This window comes from Terrapene carolina, unplaced genomic scaffold (assembly GCF_002925995.2).
Source record: "Terrapene carolina triunguis isolate 2854851 unplaced genomic scaffold, T_m_triunguis-2.0 Scaffold23, whole genome shotgun sequence".
In the NCBI taxonomy this organism is placed as follows: Eukaryota; Metazoa; Chordata; order Testudines; family Emydidae; genus Terrapene; species Terrapene triunguis.
Window position 1 is genome coordinate 26,538,654 of NW_020664374.1, and position 20,895 is coordinate 26,559,548.

Consider the following 20,895-nt stretch of genomic DNA (forward strand, 5'->3'; position numbering starts at 1 on the left):
ACTAACTTCAGAAGCCAGATAATTATTTTCAGTTTTTCATTTGATCAAAAACTTTAAAAAAAACTTCCAAAAGATTTATATTTTTTCTTTGAGGCATGACTCCTTTTCCAAGTAGATGATGGTAAGAATAAACTAGAATTTATTTATAAAAGCCTATACTTTCACACAGCACCCAATTTACATATTTGTCATTTTACCCTAGTGACTTTTTCCAAGAGTCTTCTTTCCATAGTTGTTATTAAAGGCTGTCAGTAATTAATAACAAAAGATTTACCATACAAAACCCCCCAAAAATGGTCTAATGCACTATCCTGCATCCAAAAGTCAACACTGTAGGATGCCTCAAAGGAAGATAAATGCCACACACCTTTCCGACCCCTTCCTTTAGTCCAGGGGTGGGCAAACTAAGGCCCGCAGGCCGCTTCCAGCCCTCGAGCTCCCGCCAGGGAAAGGGGTTGGGGGCTTGCCCCACTCTGCCTGCCCAGCGCTCCCCAGCCCCTGACTCACAATTCCCTTGATGAGCACCGTCTTCCAGCACGTAGAGCCACACTGCGCTGTTTCTGGGATCGGAACCCTGCTCTTATGTGGCAGCCTCCCCACCCCCCCATGCAGCAGTGCACCCAATCCCCTCCTGGTCTTCTATGGCCCCACCTTTGAGAGCCTCGGAACTGCCCAGCGGCTGCACCTGTCCCAGCTAGGGTGCCTCCACCCGTGACAGTGCCTGGTACGGCCACCTTGGTGTCACTGCTGGCATGGCCCCTAAGAGTCCCCTGTACCACCCCTGTAGAGGCCCTCCCCCCCTCCCCACACCCCTGAGTCCTCCCTCCCCCCACTTCAGTAACATCCCTTATAGAGCTCCCCCCATGCTACATCCCATAGAGTCCTCCTTCCCCACCGGGAATTAATGGCCCGGCATATAATTTCCATACCCAGATGTGGCCCTCAGGCCAAAAAGTTTGCCCACCCCTGCTTTAGTCAGCGATAAATTCCATGGAACTAGCATCCATGAAGTTATAGGGGAGGGACTGAGGAATCTGTGTTCCTAAACAAGATAAAGAGAGACGGCAACACCCTGACAAGCAGACAAACGTATACAGTACACTTTGCTAAAACATGTTTATATGCTGTTCCTCAAAGCACTGATACTATGATGGTGCTATATTCAAATGTGCAGTATGAAGGAGGAACAAGTGTGTGTGTGAGTGTGTGTGTGTGTGAGTGTGTGTGTGAGAGAGAGAGAGAGAGAGAGAGAGAGAGAGAGAGAGAGAAGTTTGTTGAAAGATCTGAGAGAGGGTATATTCCAGGGGTGGCCAACCGGAGCCTGAGAAGGAGCCAGAATTTACCAATGTACATTGCCAAAGAGCCATAGTAATATGTCAGCAGCCCCCCATCAGCTCCCCCCCTCCTGCCCCCAGTGCCTCCCGCCCGCCACAATCAGCTGTTTCACAGTGTGCAGGAGGCTCCTGGGGGGCGGGGGGGGGGGGGGGGGGGGAGGGAGGGGGGGCGGGGCGGGGGCGGGGGAAGGGGCCGGGGGGGGGCCAGGACCTGGGGCAGAGCCAGGGGTTGAGCAGTGATCACCATTGGCACATTGGAAAGTCAGCGCCAGAGTTGGCACCTATACAAGGAGCCGCATATTAACTTCTGAAGAGCCGCATGCGGCTCCAGAGCCACAGGTTGGCCACCCCTGGTATATTCCAGGTATTTTCCTAAATAAATTCTCAAGGGATTTGGTGCACGAGCAGTCTGCTCTTCAGAAATGTCTTTTATGAAAGTCAGGGATAAAAGTGATTCAACAGTACCCTGAAAGGGAAAACTTTTAAGGTTGGGCAATCATCCCAAACTTCTTTCAGTTTGGTGATAGAGTTTTGAAGGTATTCCTAAGCTCCCATTCCAGCAATGCCCTGTCCTCCTGAACTGGGGCATGACCCAACTCCCACTGGTGTCAAGTAGCTGAATGTCAGCAGTTGCTCATAAAAAAAACCCTCCACATTTATTAAGTATATAAGTGTATAAAATTGATCTGTGCCCTAGGTCAAATATATTTAGAAATCATCCTTTATATTTCAAGTTTTTCTGCAAAAATCTAAAGCCATGTACATGTCACATTGCTCCAGTATGTATGTCTTGACAAAGAATTCTCAGGTTTCATTTTTCTTTATCTCAGACATCATCATCCATTTTTCAGAAAATTAGTGTTTTGCCCCAGGTTACTTGTCAACTGCTTCACTGTCATCTCTTTGAATTTCTTAGAAATTACTTAACCTGATTTTTACCCTTATGTTGGCACTTTCTAAAACAGCAGTAAAATAAATACTTAAAAGGATGTAAATACGGCCCAAGCCTATCAAAGTCTGAAAAGTTCAATGAACTACAAATTGATTGTCAGTTTTTAAAATTGCACAACATTTCAAAGTGCTACCAGCAAACTACTAGTTAACACTTATTGTGTAGACTATTTAATGTACCATTTTTACCACACAGCACAAACTAATTTAGTTTAGATATTGCACACATTTCATCAGACCCCTGACCAAAGAACTGACTTATGGGCACCACACTCTACTAACTACCTATTTAACCTGTATACTTTGTCTAATGATAATGGCTTGACAGGTACAGTCCATTAAGAGATTTGCCCTGTCCCAAAAACAGTTTTAACGTTACTATAATTTCAGTAGCTTAATCCAGCTTCAGTTTCTATGCACTTGACTTTTCCAGCCAATACATCCTGAAAGAAGGGAGGATAGAAAAGCAAGTACTGATCAATATCCATTGCTCTCATTTTATTTCATTGTCACACACTATCTTTTGGAACACTACAGGTTGTGGAATAATTGCCTTGTGCTGTTTTCCTGCAAGGCATCAGGGTAAAAACAGCTAAGTTTAAGTGTACCTGTGGTAAACTTATCCAACTCTCTGCCATATCCTGAGTCCTGCCCTTTCTCTACTTTGTTCTCCCTCATTCCCTTCCCCACTGTTCTACTCCTGTTTAAAGTGATAAGACAATCTGGGGTTTGTCTACAAAGGCCGAAGTTCAAATGTGGATACCTAAACTTAGTCTCCAAAAATCTATATTTAGGCTCTTAAATAAATGTCTTGATTTTTTCACCCACCCTAGCATGCTGAGCACTAACTCCCCAGTGTGGACACTGTGCGGGCAAACTAAAACGTACCTAGTTTGCGTTAATTTAGTCCTTTCAAACAGGACTAAGTTAAAGGCCTAAAGTTAGGTTCCTAAATCTGTATTTATGCTGTTAAATAAGCACTGAATTGGATTTAGGCTCCTAAATGTCTCAATCACTTTTGAAACTGAGACAGCCTCCTAAATCAGTTAGGCATTGCAATGCTGAGCACAGCAACACCAAAATACCTTTGAAAATCTGGGTCTAAATGACTTGCAGTCACCAGGTATCTGTGACAAAGCCATTAATTGAATCCAAATCTCCCAAGTCCCAATTCTGCGCCTCAACCACAAGATCATCTTTCTTCTGCTAACCACAATAGCATTCTGCAATCATACTATCCACAAGACAAAAGAAATGACATGTGAACAGCATAGAGCAAATAATACTGGCTAGGTTAGCAATTGCAAAGTTTTCGATTTTGGGGGAACAGCCTGCAACATATGGAATACAGCACCTATGGGACTCCTACTGCTCTGAAATATTATTAATACTATGAAATTTACTCTCTGTAATTCTGGTCAAAACGGTGACCATCGAGCAGACAATGTTAATGGGAAAAACAAAATACCAATTCAAATTATGAATTTGTATTACTGATTTAATTTATGTATGGCTATCACTGCAGTTATGTTTATAAAAATCCCAATAATTAATGTTACTGGAAGACTGAGGTGTCCTAACCTAAATAGGATTTAACCAAAATTATTTATTTTAAAAAATGTGTTAATTGGAAGTTCAAGTCAATCTAAAATCAACTGTAAAAGCGTATGTACTTTCTATTAGTGAGCAGAATTATGCATAAACATATGATCAGAATATTAATTTTAAACACATTGATAGAAAATAGCTTTTAGTGCCAGTGTTATTGTTGCTGTATCAACATAAATCTGTTTAAGTGTTTTAGCTGCACAGCTTGTAAAAATATATAAAATAACAAGTAAAATGTTTCCTGCTACTACTGATAGTATAAAAAGAACTGCGTTAACACTTACTGTAACACATGGAAAATCTCCTTCTCAGTGTGAGAACTACTAAATAACAGTCAGATATATGAATGGTTTTCTTGGCCCTTATTTAGCAACTCACGTTTTTTACATGGCTTTGGTGGCACAACAGGACCAGGCTCTATATTATCATAAAAGTTGCTCATGGCTTTCGGATCAAAGTTACCTGGTAAGAGGGATATAAATATAAACAATACCAAGATAGGATATTAGAGAGTATATGTACAAATAGTACCTTTTTATATGATGCAAGTTTACAGCTTATTACATCTTCCATATCTTTCTGACTCATATCATATTATCCCATTGCAGCATTTACTTTGCAGGCATACTACTACACTGAAGAAATTGTAGCAGACTTACCACATCTCTCTGAAATTCTGCCACTCTTCAGAACTAAGTTTATCAATAAAAACTGCAGTATTCCACAGACAGCAGTGATAACTAAAAAAGGTTTAAATAAGCCAAATAATGTCTAAGAGAAAAAGGAAATAATGTTTCACCCCATCTATCTTATTTCCTATGAGGATGCCAATTGTTTAAGGAACTATACACCTAAATTGAGATCCCCTTGACCATATGGAAATGGAATCAAAATAACTGGGCCTAAAAATGGTACTGTTTTGTTAGGGGTGCCATACTAAAGTTCTAACATTAACTTTTTTTAAGATCTCTCCTCTGTAGTGTTTTAATTTTTCCTCTGGTATTTTCAGCTGGTCTCCTAAATTTTCAGTTTACTTGCTCAAGATTAGTTACACTGTCTCTCTTCCTCTGCTTTGTCTCATTTCAAAAGGTGGAGCTCTTAATAAATTGGTAGAGGAATGTAGCGCAAACCTACTGTAGCTGCAGATGCAGGAGAGAAAGGGTTGTAAATAGGAGCTGCTTCCAGATTGTTGGTTAGAAAAGCAGATGAAAATCAGTTTGGATCTAAGTGAAGATTAGCACTCATTTCTGAACAGTTCTCTCTGTCCATACCCTTCTGGGTATGAATCCCATGGTGTTTCTGTTCTTCATTTTCATTTATCCTGTGCAGTTTCACTGGTCTTTCACATTTCCTATATTCTCAGCTGGACCTGGCACACAGGTTTAATTTTGTGGTTAGCACTGATTGTATATATGCCTAATTGTGAATTTGACACCTGTCAATCCCATTTCAGTGTCGGCGTTCTGATACGTAATTTATTTTAAATATGCTCATTTATAAAATGGGATCACAGTCCCCACAGAGAATGAGTTGTCTGTATACTGTGGGAATCTGTTTTTCAGTTTGCTCTGAATGTGTTGCAAGTTGTGTCCTTTGCTAGAGGACATTCTCATTCCATATTCTTCTAGTCTCTTTTTTTGCATGTTTCTATGGATCAGGTTTGAAACATCTAGATAAATGTTTTTTAAAAAAAAGGGGTGGGGGAGATAAGATTCTGTTTGCTCTGCATGGACATTCAGGATCTCATGGCATTTTCTGTAAAAATTGCCACTGGATCTCCTAACATCCTTCCCAAAATTTCATCCCTGGCAGATGGGCTGGATGAATTTCAGTGGTGTTGGGTAAAACCTCCTACTATGAGTTGAGCACCTTCAGGTCCCTAAGAAGGAACTCAGCAATCCAGAAACTACTCAGCAACTTGCAGGATCAAGCTCTTAGAACATGACTCAGATATGACTATTTCTTTTAAATGGACTGATGCTAAGTCATTCGGGTATTGTTACCAGTGTTTACATTTGAGAGGTAGTTTATTTGCTCAGGACACAAGTGTTTTGTTCTAGTCATCTGAAAGCTTTCCTCTCTATGTTTATTTCATGTTATGTTCTATTTCAACCTTTTACTGGATCAGAGGTTTTCCCTGCATATCTCCGGTTTTGCTTTGCTTTCATAGGGCAACTTCTATTTGGACAGCAAAGTCTATTTCAGTGTGTTGGATTGCTTCATAGATAACTGAAAATGCAATTTTTTTTTCAGGACAGAGCTTCTAGGGTGAAGGCCCCAGAGATTTACAATTTAACTGTTTTTGTAATACATTTACCACAAATTTCCTTAGGAGTTTTTGAAAGCATCTTTTAATTAGAATTATTTGTATTTGCTGGATTCTTGGTTTTAAACCATGTTGAGTTGCATCACTTTCAGGGTCCTTGGTGCTAGTTCTTCTAATTCTTATATACCTCCTTTTCCATTCTTTTTCTCTAACGTCAATAGTTTGCCAAGCAAAGGAACGTGTTAAGATAAATTGTTTAGTTGGTATTACTTTCTTCTTTCTTGTCCTAGCCTAGAAATGAGACAAGATTTATACCAGACTTTTTAGACTATAATCACTATGGTCTTTTTATCTTGTAAGGCTGGTCCATGTGTCTTCATAATACAGATACGGCAAGTGTGTTCTCAGTCTGAAAGTGGCAGATGTGACACAGCAAGAGCACACGTAGCAATTTATTTACTACACTTTATTTAGTGTCACAATGAGTCACAGCAAAGAGATATGTTTGCAGCAACAATGAATATATCATGAACTCAAGAACTTGAGTATGGAACCATTATCAAGGTATGCCCATTTTTAGATTCAGCTATCTTGACAAAGTCCTTTCAAATTGCTATTTACAAGTAATTACTTAATTTAATTTGGGCCCACTTTTATTGAGAATGTTATTAACAAAAACCACACTATCCAACCAGCTTAAAACTGACAAAGAAAAAAAGACAGGTTGTGTCTTTCATTCTGAAGTAATGACTTGATATCAGTAAAACCCAGCTTTGATAAAAAAGGAAAAGAAAAAGCCAAAGATCTACTCATATTTAAACACATACCACATTAAAACTTATGTGTTACAAAAACAATCAAGTCTATACCTCTAGATTGAAGGAGGTCAACTTCTTTCAGAGTACAGTCAACATTTATCTGGAGCTGTCTATTCAGGCTTCTCAATCTGGTCATTTCCTCCGGCTAGTAAGAAAGGACCCAAAATAGCAATTGTAGGAAAGTCAGCATCAACTCTAATGTAGATATAACAATGTTATTTGTCTCATATGTTAACAGGTCCTATTAATAATGTTACCGGGGGCAGGGTTGCCAATGATGGGTAAGTGCAGCGAAAAAAATATCCATAGCGAATGTCAACATGATTTCAAGGGAAATGTTTAAAGATATTTTTAAAATGAGTTATTCATTAGGCATTTTGGCGATAAATAAACGTATACACATTAGTTTTAATACTTACCAGGAAGAAAATTGAGCTCGGCTTTTAAAATTATCAAGTTACAAAACCTATGATGGCAGTTACAGTACTCCTATACCCTTAGACCAGATGCATATTGCCTTGAGAAACTTTGAAAGGTCAATGACCAAATTTTGTTGTCAGTTGAACTGGTCTAACTCCTGAAAAATCAGTGTAGTTGTTACCCCAGAATTTGACATTCCTGTATGTACCCCAGAATTTGACAGTACTGCAGTCAGCAATTTTGTATGTTCAGCCACTGCTAGCTGAAAACCATCACATAGTTAGGAAAATCTTAGGCCCTAAGAAGCAAGGTCAAATAACTGCATGTTTGCAGTTTTGCTATCAAAATAATAAATATAAAATAAATAATAAATGTATTATTTGGACAGCCATCCTTGGTCTTAAGTGCCTCTAACACTTTTGACATGTACATTTTATTGTTATAACTAAAAATGTTTTTTTAATAAAAAATAAGGTTTGCTAAAATTAGGGGTTGTTATGGTGACCCACTGAAGTCACTATAAACTTGTGTTTTGTTTAAAGTTGGCTATAAAAAATTAGGTAAAAAAATTTGCTTTGGAGCAGTCCAAAGAAGTTTTCTTTGGGCAAGAATCTGGCATCTCCGGCAGTCAAACAAAAGAGGGGACCTCCTAAAGCTAATCCTTTAAAACCATTTCGTAACTTCAGGTAAATATAAATGTTTTTAAATCCTCTAAACCTACTGCAACAGCATATGTATGTATCTGAACTTAAAATCTAATAAAAATAGTTTTAAATAAAAGCACTCTTGCTTGCATCAATCATTTATCAAACAAATAAGATAAACCCCCATTAATTTATTCCTAATACCACCTAAAAAAAGATACAGTAAAGTTACCACTGCTTTGGGTTCCAAAAACCCTGGGCAATAGTTACTCCAGATTTTTATCCTTATAAACTGAAAGCAGCATCTGACCTCTAGTTTATGTTAATATTAGCAGCTGCAAATCAGGAGTTACATTTCCCTCCCACCTAAAGATGAAATGCATTACACCAAAACTTTTAGCCCAACATTTCTCAACTGTACAATGCTGCATAGAATGGATAGTGGGAAGTAAGGGATCAACTGATCCATTCCTGACATTTGCATATATTAATGAAAGTAGGTGTCATGATACATATGGACCTGTCTATACCAGAAAAACTACTCATTACTAACAGCAGGGATTAACAATGAGTATAGCTAAACTGAGGAGAGTAACTCCCATTTAACACACTTGAGACTACCCGGGTGTGACCAGCCAAGTGAAGCCCTAAGTGCCCTCAGAGCTTCCACACCAGAGGGTAAAAAGGGGGAGGTCTAAGAGGTACAGATATATTCCAAGCAGTGACAGTAGCCTGGCATACTGAAGCTCCTTTTCAAAAATCTGTCCTACATACATAACCAAACTGTGCATGCCAAATCTTAGGTATAAAATCTAGACTTCCTCATTAATCTTCTCCTGGGCACTCACAGTATATTTGAAAGGAGTCATCATTCTGGGATACAGAAAAGTAAACACATATAGGTTTCACTGTGTGCACAACAAAGTTTCTGAAAGTGTAGCCCATATGTGTTTCTTAAAGTACCAAATATCTGTTTATTTCAAAGGAAGAACTGATCTTGCAGACAAACCACAAAGCAAAGAGCAAAAATCACTTGCCAATTCAAAGAGTTTAATCTCCAAAATATCTTATTACACACTGTACTTTGTAAGCTGCTTGCATGAACAATAATTGAACAAGGGAGCTTCAAAAAAACCTGATGTTTACAAATACAAATTTCTTACTGTTGGGATTGAGGTTGTACAGTTTACTCTTCTAAGTCGCCTCTGCATAAGATTGTGCTCCATGCTATTAACTTCAGTTTTCAGCCGCTCAAGTTCCTCTTTCTCAAGCTTCAGTTCTTTTGCTAACCTCTCCATCCTTGCTCGCTGATGTAATAGCAAGGCTAGAGTAGTATAGGGAATAAACAGTCAATATAAAGCACTTAATTAAAAAACGGAACTCTTAATTTATGTGTAATATACACAAGTGACCTTTCCAAAATAATAGGTGAGCATAAACATGCAGCCACATATCAGTGTAAAGATGTTTCATGCCAACTGAATTATAGTTTAGGACAGTAAATTCTTCCAGAATAAAAATAATGTTTTAGACAGTAATTTGAAGTTCATATTACCATTTTGGTCACTGCTTCTTTTTTTGTATTTGGTCTTTCTCCACTCAAAAATACAAAGGCACCTGTACAAGGAGAGAGCTTCTCAGGATGAAATAGCAACCTAATTATACTACTACTGCACTGTCAAGAATAAATACCAGAGGCAAGAATTAGAGTATGAAAGACTGCACCAGACCATGACTTCACAGCTGCTGTGTAATAGTGTCATCTGATTTCTCAGAAGGCCTCACGTATTAGTCAAGAGCCAAACCTGTATTGATTTTTGCAGTTCTATTAGAGACTATACAACAAAGTTTTTAAAAATTGCTGTTGCCCTTTGGAACAGTAGAAGGTTTAATATCCAGTATTATAAATTTACCAATGCTCACAGGCAAAACTAGCAAGCAAGGAGAATCCCTTATTAAAGGAAGATAGACATAAATTAGTTACAAGAATCCTCACGAAAAGACCTTCAGGACCTTTAATTCTATAGTTAAAGTTGAGCCATTCCTTCTAAACCTCTTTCAGTCGTTAATAACTTCCTCAAAAACTTATGCCTTTGGAATGAAATTTGTCATGGTCAGTCTCAAGTTAACAAGACTTTTGCTGTCATGGGTTCCTGAGGCAGCTGGTGAGCAGGTAAAGATAATCCGACTAGCTAGGAATAAATATTCAATCTTCTCTGACAGAGACTAGACAGGATTTTCCTCAATATTTTTACTTTAATGTCAAACAGGAGTAGTTAATACAGGTCACTGGTCTGAGGTTTCGCACTTTCTGATCTACTTGTTTTCACTGATGCTCAAATGAAGAGGAAAGATCCTTCTTGACAAGGGCAATTGAGCGGGGAGGGCAAAGGGAAGAGATTTACTGCTGGTATTCAGATGGGTAGACTGTCTAAGTAATGGGTTTGCCAGCAGGTTATTCCTATGTTTCTACTGTGAAATAAACAGAAAAAAGGATGTACAAGGACACACTACAGAAGCCTGTAAAGTGCTATTACATGCAAAGCACCTGCAGTCTCTCCCCTTCCTGACCTCCATTCAATGCAAACAGAAATTAAAAATGTTAAACAAAACACTGTATGAAAAATACAATTATATACTAATTGAAAGAAAGGACAAAACTCCACAGATGGAGTTAAGAGCAGACATGACAGATCCTACAGAAGCAGGAGAAAAAACAGAGAGGAAGAGCCAGGAGCATAAAAATATGGTATTTTTGTTGGCTGCCACTTTTCTACCTGAAGCAGAAATGCTAAACTTGGATTTTGTATGGACCCTCGCATGTCAGAAGCCAGTAGCAACACAGGGATTGAAAACAGGATATCTTATTAAATAACATTAAAGCAACAAAACCAGCAACAACCTTTCATAAAAACAATATGTCTCAGTCAAGAGAAGAGTTTGAAAGATCATAATTACAGTATTAATTTAAAAAAATTCACAACAGTAATGATACATGGCTCACCAATTTCTGGCTTTATATGCTCATTCATCATCCAGTTTATACCTGACATATACAATGCCCTCCCACATGTGCTGCATCTTATTAGGCTATATCATCATGCAATATAATATATCACACTAAAGAAAAAAATCAGTAGTGATTTATATATTTCTGGAACTTTTTCACCATGGTAGAGACTTATAGAAAAGTAATTCAAATTAATTTGTTTCCTAAATTAGCAAAATCAGAAGATTTTAAGTATATTCCTCTTTAAATCTCAGTTGTGCTACATAAGTGTGTAATGTAAGTTTGCAGAGGCTAAATATTATTGCTGTTGATATTTATACTGCAGTAGCACATAAAGCCACTATTGAAGCCCCAACATATAGGAAGATACAGTTCTCTGCCCCAACGACCATACAAACCTAAGAAACTCAACTGTCCAAATGAAGGAAACTAACTACCAAAGAAAAAAGAAAATAGTATCTAGGGGAAAAAAACAGGGTGCAAAAAAATTGAGCAGCAAATAAAACCTTACTTAGCAAGTAATTCTGCAATCCAGAACCCATTTTTTGTCTTACTCACATGAAATCAGTTATATTTTTCCTACACAATTGAGTTAATCTGTGGAACAGTGGTTACTCTGCCAGTTATTCAAGGTTGTTTGGAACTGCTAAAGGGCACGCCACGAGAGAGTGTATGGCCCCGGCAGGTAGGGCCAGGTTGGCAACGCTGCCTAGAGTAAATACTAACTGGCTCCACCTCACTCCTACTGTTCTCTACCATTCACAAAGTTTATTCCTCCCTGCTTTCAGTCCAGGAATCAGCAGGGGATGCTGTGTGCACAGAAACAATCTGGTACAGAGCAATTTCATGTTAAGAGGTTAAAGATAGCTCTGAGGCGACAGGGGAAATGAGGGCCCAAATACTGCAGGGCAGAGTTTGAGAGGTGAAATAATGTGAAATAGGAATAAAATGAAGAGAAAAGAAAGGATAGGAGGAAGATAGAGGAAAGGCAGATAATCTCATCTCATTAGAAATCTAAGTATGAAGTAGATGCTTTGAATAATTGCTGCTAATTAGCATTATGACAATTATAGCTGACTGGCTTGAATGTTTGCAGACTAAACTTTCTCTGTGCAAGTGAGTTCAAGTATATCAACCAGGTTTCAAAAAATGCAGCTCTGAAGAAAGCACTTTTCTGCTCAAATGTTTGGGTAGAGTTTTCACCCAATTCTCTTTTACTTAAGTTGTAATTACTTGGTATTTGATATTAGGGCTCTCAAAGTATTTGCTGCCCCTATCCATATAAAAACAAACCACCAAACAACCGTCTTCTTTGCATCCAAATCCTGCCTAAAAACCATTTCTGCCATGTCAGTTATGATAAATTAACATTTTTAAAAGCTTAAAATAACTGAATTATTCTACCTTTAATCAAGATGTGGATTCGCCTTACTGTGCAACCTTAATATTTTATCCCCTGACCGCTCTCTTTCCTTATTTTTGTTTATTACCTTGGCTGGCTTATTTGGTTTTGTCTTGGTACAATGTTTTTGGTTTTGTGTAGCAACTAAAATAATTTTGTTTATTAAACAAATAAATATATGTTATAATGTATTCAAATGTATTTTATTCAAAGGACAAGAAGTAATGGGCTTAATCTGCAGCAAGGGAGATTTAGGTTAGATACTAAGAAAAACTTCTAACTATAAGGGTATTTAAACTCTGGCTTCCAAGGGAGGCTGTGGAATCCCCATCAGTGGAGGTTTTTAAGAACAGGTTGACAATCACCTGTCAGGGATAATCTACGTTTCTTGGTCCTGCCTCAGTGCAGGGTGCTGGACTTGATGGCCTCTTGAGGTCCCTTCCAGCTCCACATTTCTATGAGTCTATGAAAATTATCTAATCTGTATTTAAATATTTGTGTCAAAACTTCAAAACAATAGGTAAATGAACTATACAGAAAAGCATTTGCCTTTGTTAGTTTTAAAATACACAACTTCTCAGTTTCTTCAAATGTCATCTTGTTCTCTTATGGGACAAGATGATTTGTATGGCCATTTATAATAAATCATTAGAATTTGACAACAATCTCTCATCAATTCATATTTTCCATGTTACATTTTAAAAACTTCTAGTACATCAAAATATCTCAGATCACACAGGCCAAAAGTCATCATGTTCTTCTGAATAGGTTCAATTTAATTTAATTTAATTTTTTAAAATAACAGTTGACAGTTCAAGAAATTTACCTTGAGTATAAGCGTAGTCATCTGATCCAGAACTGGAACTCCTCTGGTATTTATGGATTCCTTTTTCTCCTCCAGATCCTGGTATTACTGAAATGGGCTGAATAGGTTCTGGTGCTGCAGAACGCTCCTCTTGGTCCACTAAATTTAAAAGATTCTCAGTCTGCGCTCGACCTACTGTGATTTTAAATACTGTTGAGTTTGGCTGAGATACCATTACCCGGGGAGACTGTGTTAGTGCAGCTGTAGGTCCAGTTGGTTGTGTGTAGGTAATATATAATGGATTAACATTAAATGGTGGTTTTGGTTGACCTGACATACCTCTTGAAGGAGAGCCTGAAGATGGAGTAGTGGCTGCATACAGCGGGTGCTGGTTTCGTTGAGATGGCTGATTATTTATTGGTGAAGGACTTCTATTCATTGCAGTCCCAGGTCTTTGTGGTGGCTCAACTGTAATTTCTATCTTGTTCATAGAACCTTTGGATAAGCTAGGTCCATAAGGGAGATAAGATACTGAGTGACCACCCTGTTTTTGATAACTTTGGGGCGCTTGTTGATATGGATGGGGTGGAAGAGTTGAAGGACTAGGAGGCATAAACACATGTGAACTCTGATGACCTAATTGGGTAGGCTGTACCTGATGCTGAGGAGAGCCAAAAGGAGAAGGACACTGAGATGCAGGTGGTGATTGATAAGCTGGCTGAGGGATCTGGGGCTGTTTAGGAGAATACTGTGAAGGTTGGTAGTTCTGTTGATGTGGATAAACAGGTAGCGGGCGTGGAGTATAATGTGGAACTGGGCCTTGTGGAGAAGAGTGCCACTGTGCATTCTGAGGAGTCTGTCGTCCTGAAGAACTTTGAGACGTCTGCCTAATATATATAGAACCAGGAGTCCCATAAAGATTGCTTGGAATCTGTGGAAGAATTTGTAAAGCTCTGGGTACTGTTTGTCCAGAGGGGAGGTTTTGCGATAATGTAACAGTAATAGGATTTGTACTGTACCGAGGTATGTGCATATATGTAGGAGGATGAGGGCCTTGCATAGCAGATGTGTTCATTCCTGGTGGCATGGAAGATGGCTGTTGAGCTGGTTGCGGAGGAGGAGTAGCTGCATTTCTATTCTGGTCATTCATGAAAAATGGATTGTAATTAGAAGAAGCTGCCACAACAGCTGGAGCAGAGTGTGGTTCTTGAACTAAGCATATCAGCTGTTTACCTGCTGCGCATTGTGGCTCAATATGTCCATCGCTTGAGCTATGTACCAGTGTACGACCACCGTTAAGTTGAGCTCCTTCCCCTGCATGGTAGCTGGTATGGGGATGAATACCCAGGTTAATGTGCAAAAGGCGATTCCTGTTCATTCTGCTGTCATCAGGGCTATGGTACTCCATATATAAGTATTTGCTGCTCTCCTGCGCAAGGACTCGACAACATGCTTCAAGGTTGTTGTTGTTCTAGAAGAAAGAATTGACACCAATTATCTTCAAATTACATTAGTAACGCCAATCAGTATATTCAGCTGAAGCTCCAATTAAGCCTAGCTTGAACGCATTTTAGGGATAACACTTCACAGTAGCTGGCATACCTATGACTCCTGAAATAAATTAAAGATAATCCCTGTTAGATCGTGCTATATAAGAAGTATGTGGCTCATGTTACTTACAGTGAAATCTTATGATAACATTAGCTACTGAGTGACCCACATAAAATGTAGCAAGTCCAAGTTAGGGGAAATAGAATTTGGTAATGGTTATAGCTTTGGCATTCATTCCTGACAAGTTTTTGTTTCTTTAGAAAAGGATGTATGTATATTTAACACTATTTCAAATGAGAAAATACTACACATTAGAACTATTTCACAGTCTGAAACTCTGAAGTGTTCAAAACAACATTTCAAAGTGGTTTAGCATATTCCAGCCATCCAATCTCCATGGTTACTGAATTTGCAATCCAAATACTCATCTTGTTTAACTTTGGTTTGCTCTTCACATTAGCTGCAATTTAAAAGAAACCCCAGCGTTAAAAATTTTATTGTAGAAGTGTGTTCATAGTTCAAATGTATTCTGTCTAACCTTCCTTGCAACAGGCCTCCCCTGATTTCTGTCCTTTATCCCTTAGCCTAATCCACTTCAATTTACTCTTTTGATCACCTTCCTCTTTCTAGAAAATAGTTTCAATGTAGCAGACAGCCACAAATACTCACCAGGACTGAGATGTTCAATACAATATACAGAGACTTGGAAGTATTTTCTAAACAGAGTTTAAAAACTACTTACAAATAGTCTGAAAATGGTGCATATTAATATTTTACTATCAGTAATGCAGACTGAAAATTGTCCTTTGTGAAGAGTGTTTTTTAAAAGATAAACTACCAATATTCTCTATCAAATTTAAAAAATGAAATCTGAAACATTTTGCCCAAATTATTAACTCTTACTGGTTTGGCTATCAAGTAAACTAGGAAAAAAAGCCTTTAAATACAATTAAGGATGCTAAAACAGCATACTTACCTATGACATAGTTTAGAAAACCCAAGCACTTAAAAGCAAGGAAAAGTTAAAAATACAATAAATCCTACATTGGCCAACTGATAAATATATAATTTAGAATCTTTAAAATGTTTAGAAATTAATAGCCATTTTCCAGTACTCCTTATAGTCTGACATTGCATCTTCAACTATTACATTTTCTTTAAAATAAATAAAAAAGCATGCTGAAAAAGCTTGTGCAGCCCTCAGAGGAATGAAGAATCCAAACCCCTTAAAATTTCAGGAGGGGTATAGTTTGGACTGCACACCTTGGACCTGAATCTACGCAAAGTTTTGGTTCTGAGTCAAAAACAAAAGGGGCTTTTTCCCCCACTTTAGTTATGGCCAAAGTGTTATGACAACAGCTGTTCTAATGATATCTTGGCCCAAGATAATAGGAAACACATTAGAAAGTCACTCAAGATTGTAATGGATTGTGGAAATGTTGTGATTGCTACTATTTTTCACAGAAATCTTAGATTTTTTCCCACGTTTTTAGAACAAAATCCAAACAAAAGCTGTGATTCAGCCTCAAATACAAACTCTAATCTAATCTGTACCTTTAGTCACATTTGACTATTTCTGACCATATACATTTTACAAAATTGATCCCAAGATGGGTATTTTCTACAGCATACCATAGATCTCAACAGGTCAAAAATAAAATAGTTATCAGGCACAAGTAAATGTATAGATTCATCAAGTTCTCCTCTGCCACTGATGCTACTTTTTTGAATGACTCCAGCACTGAGGAATCAATGCTAATTAGTAAGGTGTTTCACTTGTTTGATTAAGCGCCATCACTGTAGTCTCTTTATGATGCTTACTGTCTTACGATAAATATGTGTGTGTGTGTATATATATATATATATATATATATATATATATATTCTATCAATAGACTTATAAGTTACAATTAGGTCTCCTACTTAGGTGATCTGCGAATGGTCTAGGCAAAGTCATCTTTATTCTAGCACTATATTTTGGATGACCTCAATAACCAGAATAAGAAGGATGTACAGCATATTCTCAGCTAAAGATCTACTTCTCTCTCATCTTTGGCCCTGTGAAGTCCAGCCCAGTTCACATCTTTGGCTCTGACACATCGCACCATGCACCATTCTTCTAACACCAATTTCCACGTCTATTTTGCTAACAGAGCTGTCGTAAGTGGCAGGTAGTACAGAATTAAAGCAGGGTCCCCGTGTTCCAGCCCCATAATTAGAGAGGGCACCAATGCAACCGAGAGCAGTATCAGACACCAGAGAGCACAAGCAATTGCTGCCAGCCACCCACCTACTACCTAAGCAGAACGCAGTGAAGAGTCCATGGCTCCCTCAGGTCACATAACATGACAGACACGAGGGGGAAAGATGGCAGCTAGAAGATGTCCCATGAAACACACTATCATCTGTCTAGAAAGACCCCAAATTTTTGGTGTATCTGAGACTTATACAGTTTTAAATATTTGGAATATGTGGTGTGATGACAGGTCAGCCAATGACTATTGGTTCGTTTGCCTTTTTAATTCACATATTGCATAGCCTTGGGCCAGGTCTACATTACGGACTTATGCTGGCACAACTATGTTGGTCAGGGCTGTGAAGAGGTGTGATCCCTGACTGATACAGCTGTGTAGGCAGAAGTCCCAGGTATAGGCATAGTTACATCAGCTGTGTTTTTACTGGCATGACTTATTTCAATCATACAGAGTGGTTTTGCTATATTGGTACAAAGAGCAGCTTTGCTAGTATACCTGCAACTATACCTACAGTGCTTTGCATACAGATATTCCCGTACTGGTAAAATGCTCCTAGTGTGGACATGGAAACCTTTTATATACTTCAAAGACTATAAAATAAAATGTTGGAACACGGTATGTTAAAAAGAACCTTGTATTCAGATGTCCAGAAAGTGTCTGGATACTGTACTTCAGAGACACAGGGGTCCTTTAGCTTTGACAAGTTACAGACATTGGATAGTTCAACATGGTTCATCCAAGTAATCTACTTACCAGTACAGAAGAAAGGACTACGTCAGAGTAAACAGAAAATTCTGTATTACAAGAATATCCTGCACTTCTTATCTGAAAGCAGTTCAGAGCTATGATGGGTGGAGATACTGTATGCAGAGATTTCAGCAGTAATGAAATTGCTGGAGCACTTCTACAGTTAAGTTGTGTCCCCATTTTGCTGCCTCCTTTTAATGGCGCTGCTTGGGGAAAAGACTGCAATTTGACTTGGCAAAAGGGAAGTACGAAAGCCATTCTGACCAGCCAGGCAGCAGATAAAAAGGGGAAACTCCAAAGGAAAAGGTTTAGCCTACTACACAGAACCCAATCCTCCTCTTGACGAAAAAAGGAGGGGATGTTCAGGTAAAGTTACTTCAGATATGCCTTCAGCAGTAACTACCCCACCTGCTACTCTCCTTGCCCCTATATACTGTCCTAGGTCAGGCAGTTGGGGGTGAAGAGCAGGGAGAAACAGGTGAGTGGAGGCATTGCTGCCAAGGAAAGCAGCAGCGATATCAAAGCCATCATCTTTGGCTCTCACTAGCACGGAAGTCCCCAAACTGTGGGACACATCCCCCAAGAATGTTCGGAGGGGTGCAGCGGGGCCCGAGCCAGCCCTCACGGGGGGAGGGAGTGCCACCCACTCCTGTTCCGGTCCCAGCTCTGCTCCGACCCTGCCCCCAGCCTCGGCTCGGTTGCAACAGGTAAGGGTAGCAAGTCCGTCTCATCCAAGTGGGAGCAGTCAATATGAGGTGTGCTCCTTTTTGTTATTTTTAATAGGATTTTTGACAGAGCCAATGGGAAAAGGCATACAGAAGGTCCTTGTCCCACGGAAGGACAGCATCGCCCAGGGAGTGCTTCCCCATCCCTGCTCTATGTATTGTGGACATTTCTTGTTCAGGCAAGTGTTGAACAGGTCTGTGGCCAGTGTCCCCCACTGCTTGAAAAGGTCATGAAGTACTGCTGGGTACCATTCGTGAACATGTGGAAGTTGCGACTGAGATGGTCTGCTATTGAGTTTTGTGTTCCCGGAAGGTAGGCACTAATAGTGTGACAATGTGGGAAATGCACCAGTTCCATAGCTTTAGTGCTTCTGCACTGTTTCGTTGTAGTAAACTCTCGTGAGAAGGGTCCTTGAAAGGTGTTGGGGCAGGGGAGGTAAAGTTGGATGGAGTACCCATTGTGAATGGATTTCCATTCATCTGATGTTATACGTTCCCAGGTGCTGCGGAACATGGCAAGGTGGTAGTCAAATGGGCGGGGTAGGTTGGTCAGCGGCAGTGGTTAAGGGGAGTGGTCTGTTGACACCTCGACCAACACGTCAAAACTGATGTTTTGAGGTGGCTGGTTGTGCTGTGGAAGGCTGTGGGCCTGATGGTTTGCACCTGAAGAATCTAGATTTTTTTCTCTGAGGTTTGTAGAAGCTTTGAGTTGGGTATTGGGAGGTATGGAATTTATGTTGAGGCTGCAGACTAAATTTTCTCTTTTGTCCATGCATATAGATCCCTAAATGACCGGAGAGTAGCGTTGGAATCTTTAATGGTGTGTAGCAACGTGTGAAACTTTTCAGCAAACAAGTTGGTGCCTTCAAAGGGAAGGTCTTCAATGGCCATCTGCACCTCTTTAGGGAATCCAGAGAGGCGTAACCACAATGCATGTCACACAACCACTACAGTGAAGATGGACTGGGCCACTGTATCAGCTATATCGAGGGCTGACCAGAGCGTTGTTTTGGCTAATAGTTGCCCTTCCTGGATGATAGTTCAGAACTGGTCACACTCTGCTCTAGGATCTGATCAATAAAGGTGCTGAGCTTTGAATAATTAACAGATATATTTTGCCATTAATGCTTGATAATTTGTATTTGAAATTGCAATGTGGCAGAGGAGTAGGCCTTTCTCCTGAAGAGGTAAAGGCTTTTCCAATCCCTATCATAGGGGATAGATCTCATTTGGTGCTGGCAACCCCGGGAGTTTACTGCATTCACAACGATGGAGTTGGGGGGAGGGCAGGAAAAAAGGGATTCCGTCTCCCTAGCTGGGACATAATGATTTTTATCAGCCCATTTACACGTAGGCATTACTGATGCTGCAGTTTGCCATATAGTTTTTGTGGGGTCCAGGAGAGCCTCATTGATGGGGAGGACTATTCTGGAGGACGAGGAAGAGTAGGATGTCAAGAAGTCTGTGCTGAGTATCTTTTACCGCTCCCAGGTGTATCTGCAGTGTGTCTGCTACACTTTTGCCAAGTCCTGGAAAAGCTGGAAATCATTGGCTAAGCATAGTGGCAGGGGCATGATTGCCTCATCTGGAGAGGAGGAAGTGATGTTGGTTCTCAATGCAACCTCCTCTTTGAATCTGCCCTCTTCTTCCTCCGCAATCTCCTCTAGAGGTTCAGTGGCTGAAGGAGAACATCTCAGGGGCTCACAGATGTAGCTGGAAGCCCAAGAAGCGTATGATTGATATGATGCCCATGGATCCCAGTAGGGCTATTGGAGCAGTGGGATAGAGCCCAGTGGTGCCCATGATTGGCTGTACCATGGTGTGGTGGAGCAGGCTGATGGTATGCCTGAGGAGTCCCTTGATAACAGGCTTCATAGAGAGTATGGAAGGAGTGGTGACTAGAAAGTAAGGGTGCCTGGCAAGGTACCAGAGAAGACTTGATACCGAAGCTCCAGTGCCAAGAAGGGGAGACTCTGGTATATCAGATACACTGAGCTCTCTTGAGTGCTGGAACTCCTGCAGTCGGGGATCTCACCAGTGCTGGATGGCTCATGGTTGACGGTGCCTATGCCCATCAGGTCTTTAGGCGCATCAACGATACTTGCCGCTCTAGACCATCGTGAGCTATGGGTACCGTGCTTGGATTGCCTCGGTGCCAACAGTACTGATGATACCGAGCATGACAGAGATCTTTTATGGCTAGCTCAGGGCTCACTCTGGGGACTCACAGCAATCTCTTTAGATGTCTTACGAGAGGGGTCCATGGCTGATTTCTTCAACCCTTAGTCCCTGGATGTCGAGGGCTGCAGAGAAGACTCATGCCTTCTGGGTGACTCCTGGCATGGATCCAAAGATGACT

The 20,895-nt window shown here is 39.9% G+C and overlaps 1 protein-coding gene across 1 annotated transcript in view; it reads right to left on the bottom strand.

Annotated features, from left to right (window-relative positions):
* LOC113405047 (TGF-beta-activated kinase 1 and MAP3K7-binding protein 3-like) overlaps positions 1-20,895 on the bottom strand; it is a 66,309-nt gene that overhangs the window by 2,269 nt on the left and 43,145 nt on the right. Inside the window, exons 3-6 of the mRNA XM_026649923.1 lie at positions 13,280-14,729; positions 9,205-9,365; positions 7,029-7,122; positions 4,272-4,355 (exon numbers count right to left, since the gene is read on the bottom strand). Of these exons, the coding sequence (XP_026505708.1) occupies positions 4,272-4,355; positions 7,029-7,122; positions 9,205-9,365; positions 13,280-14,729 (1,789 nt within the window). The remainder of the gene's footprint in view (positions 1-4,271; positions 4,356-7,028; positions 7,123-9,204; positions 9,366-13,279; positions 14,730-20,895) is intronic.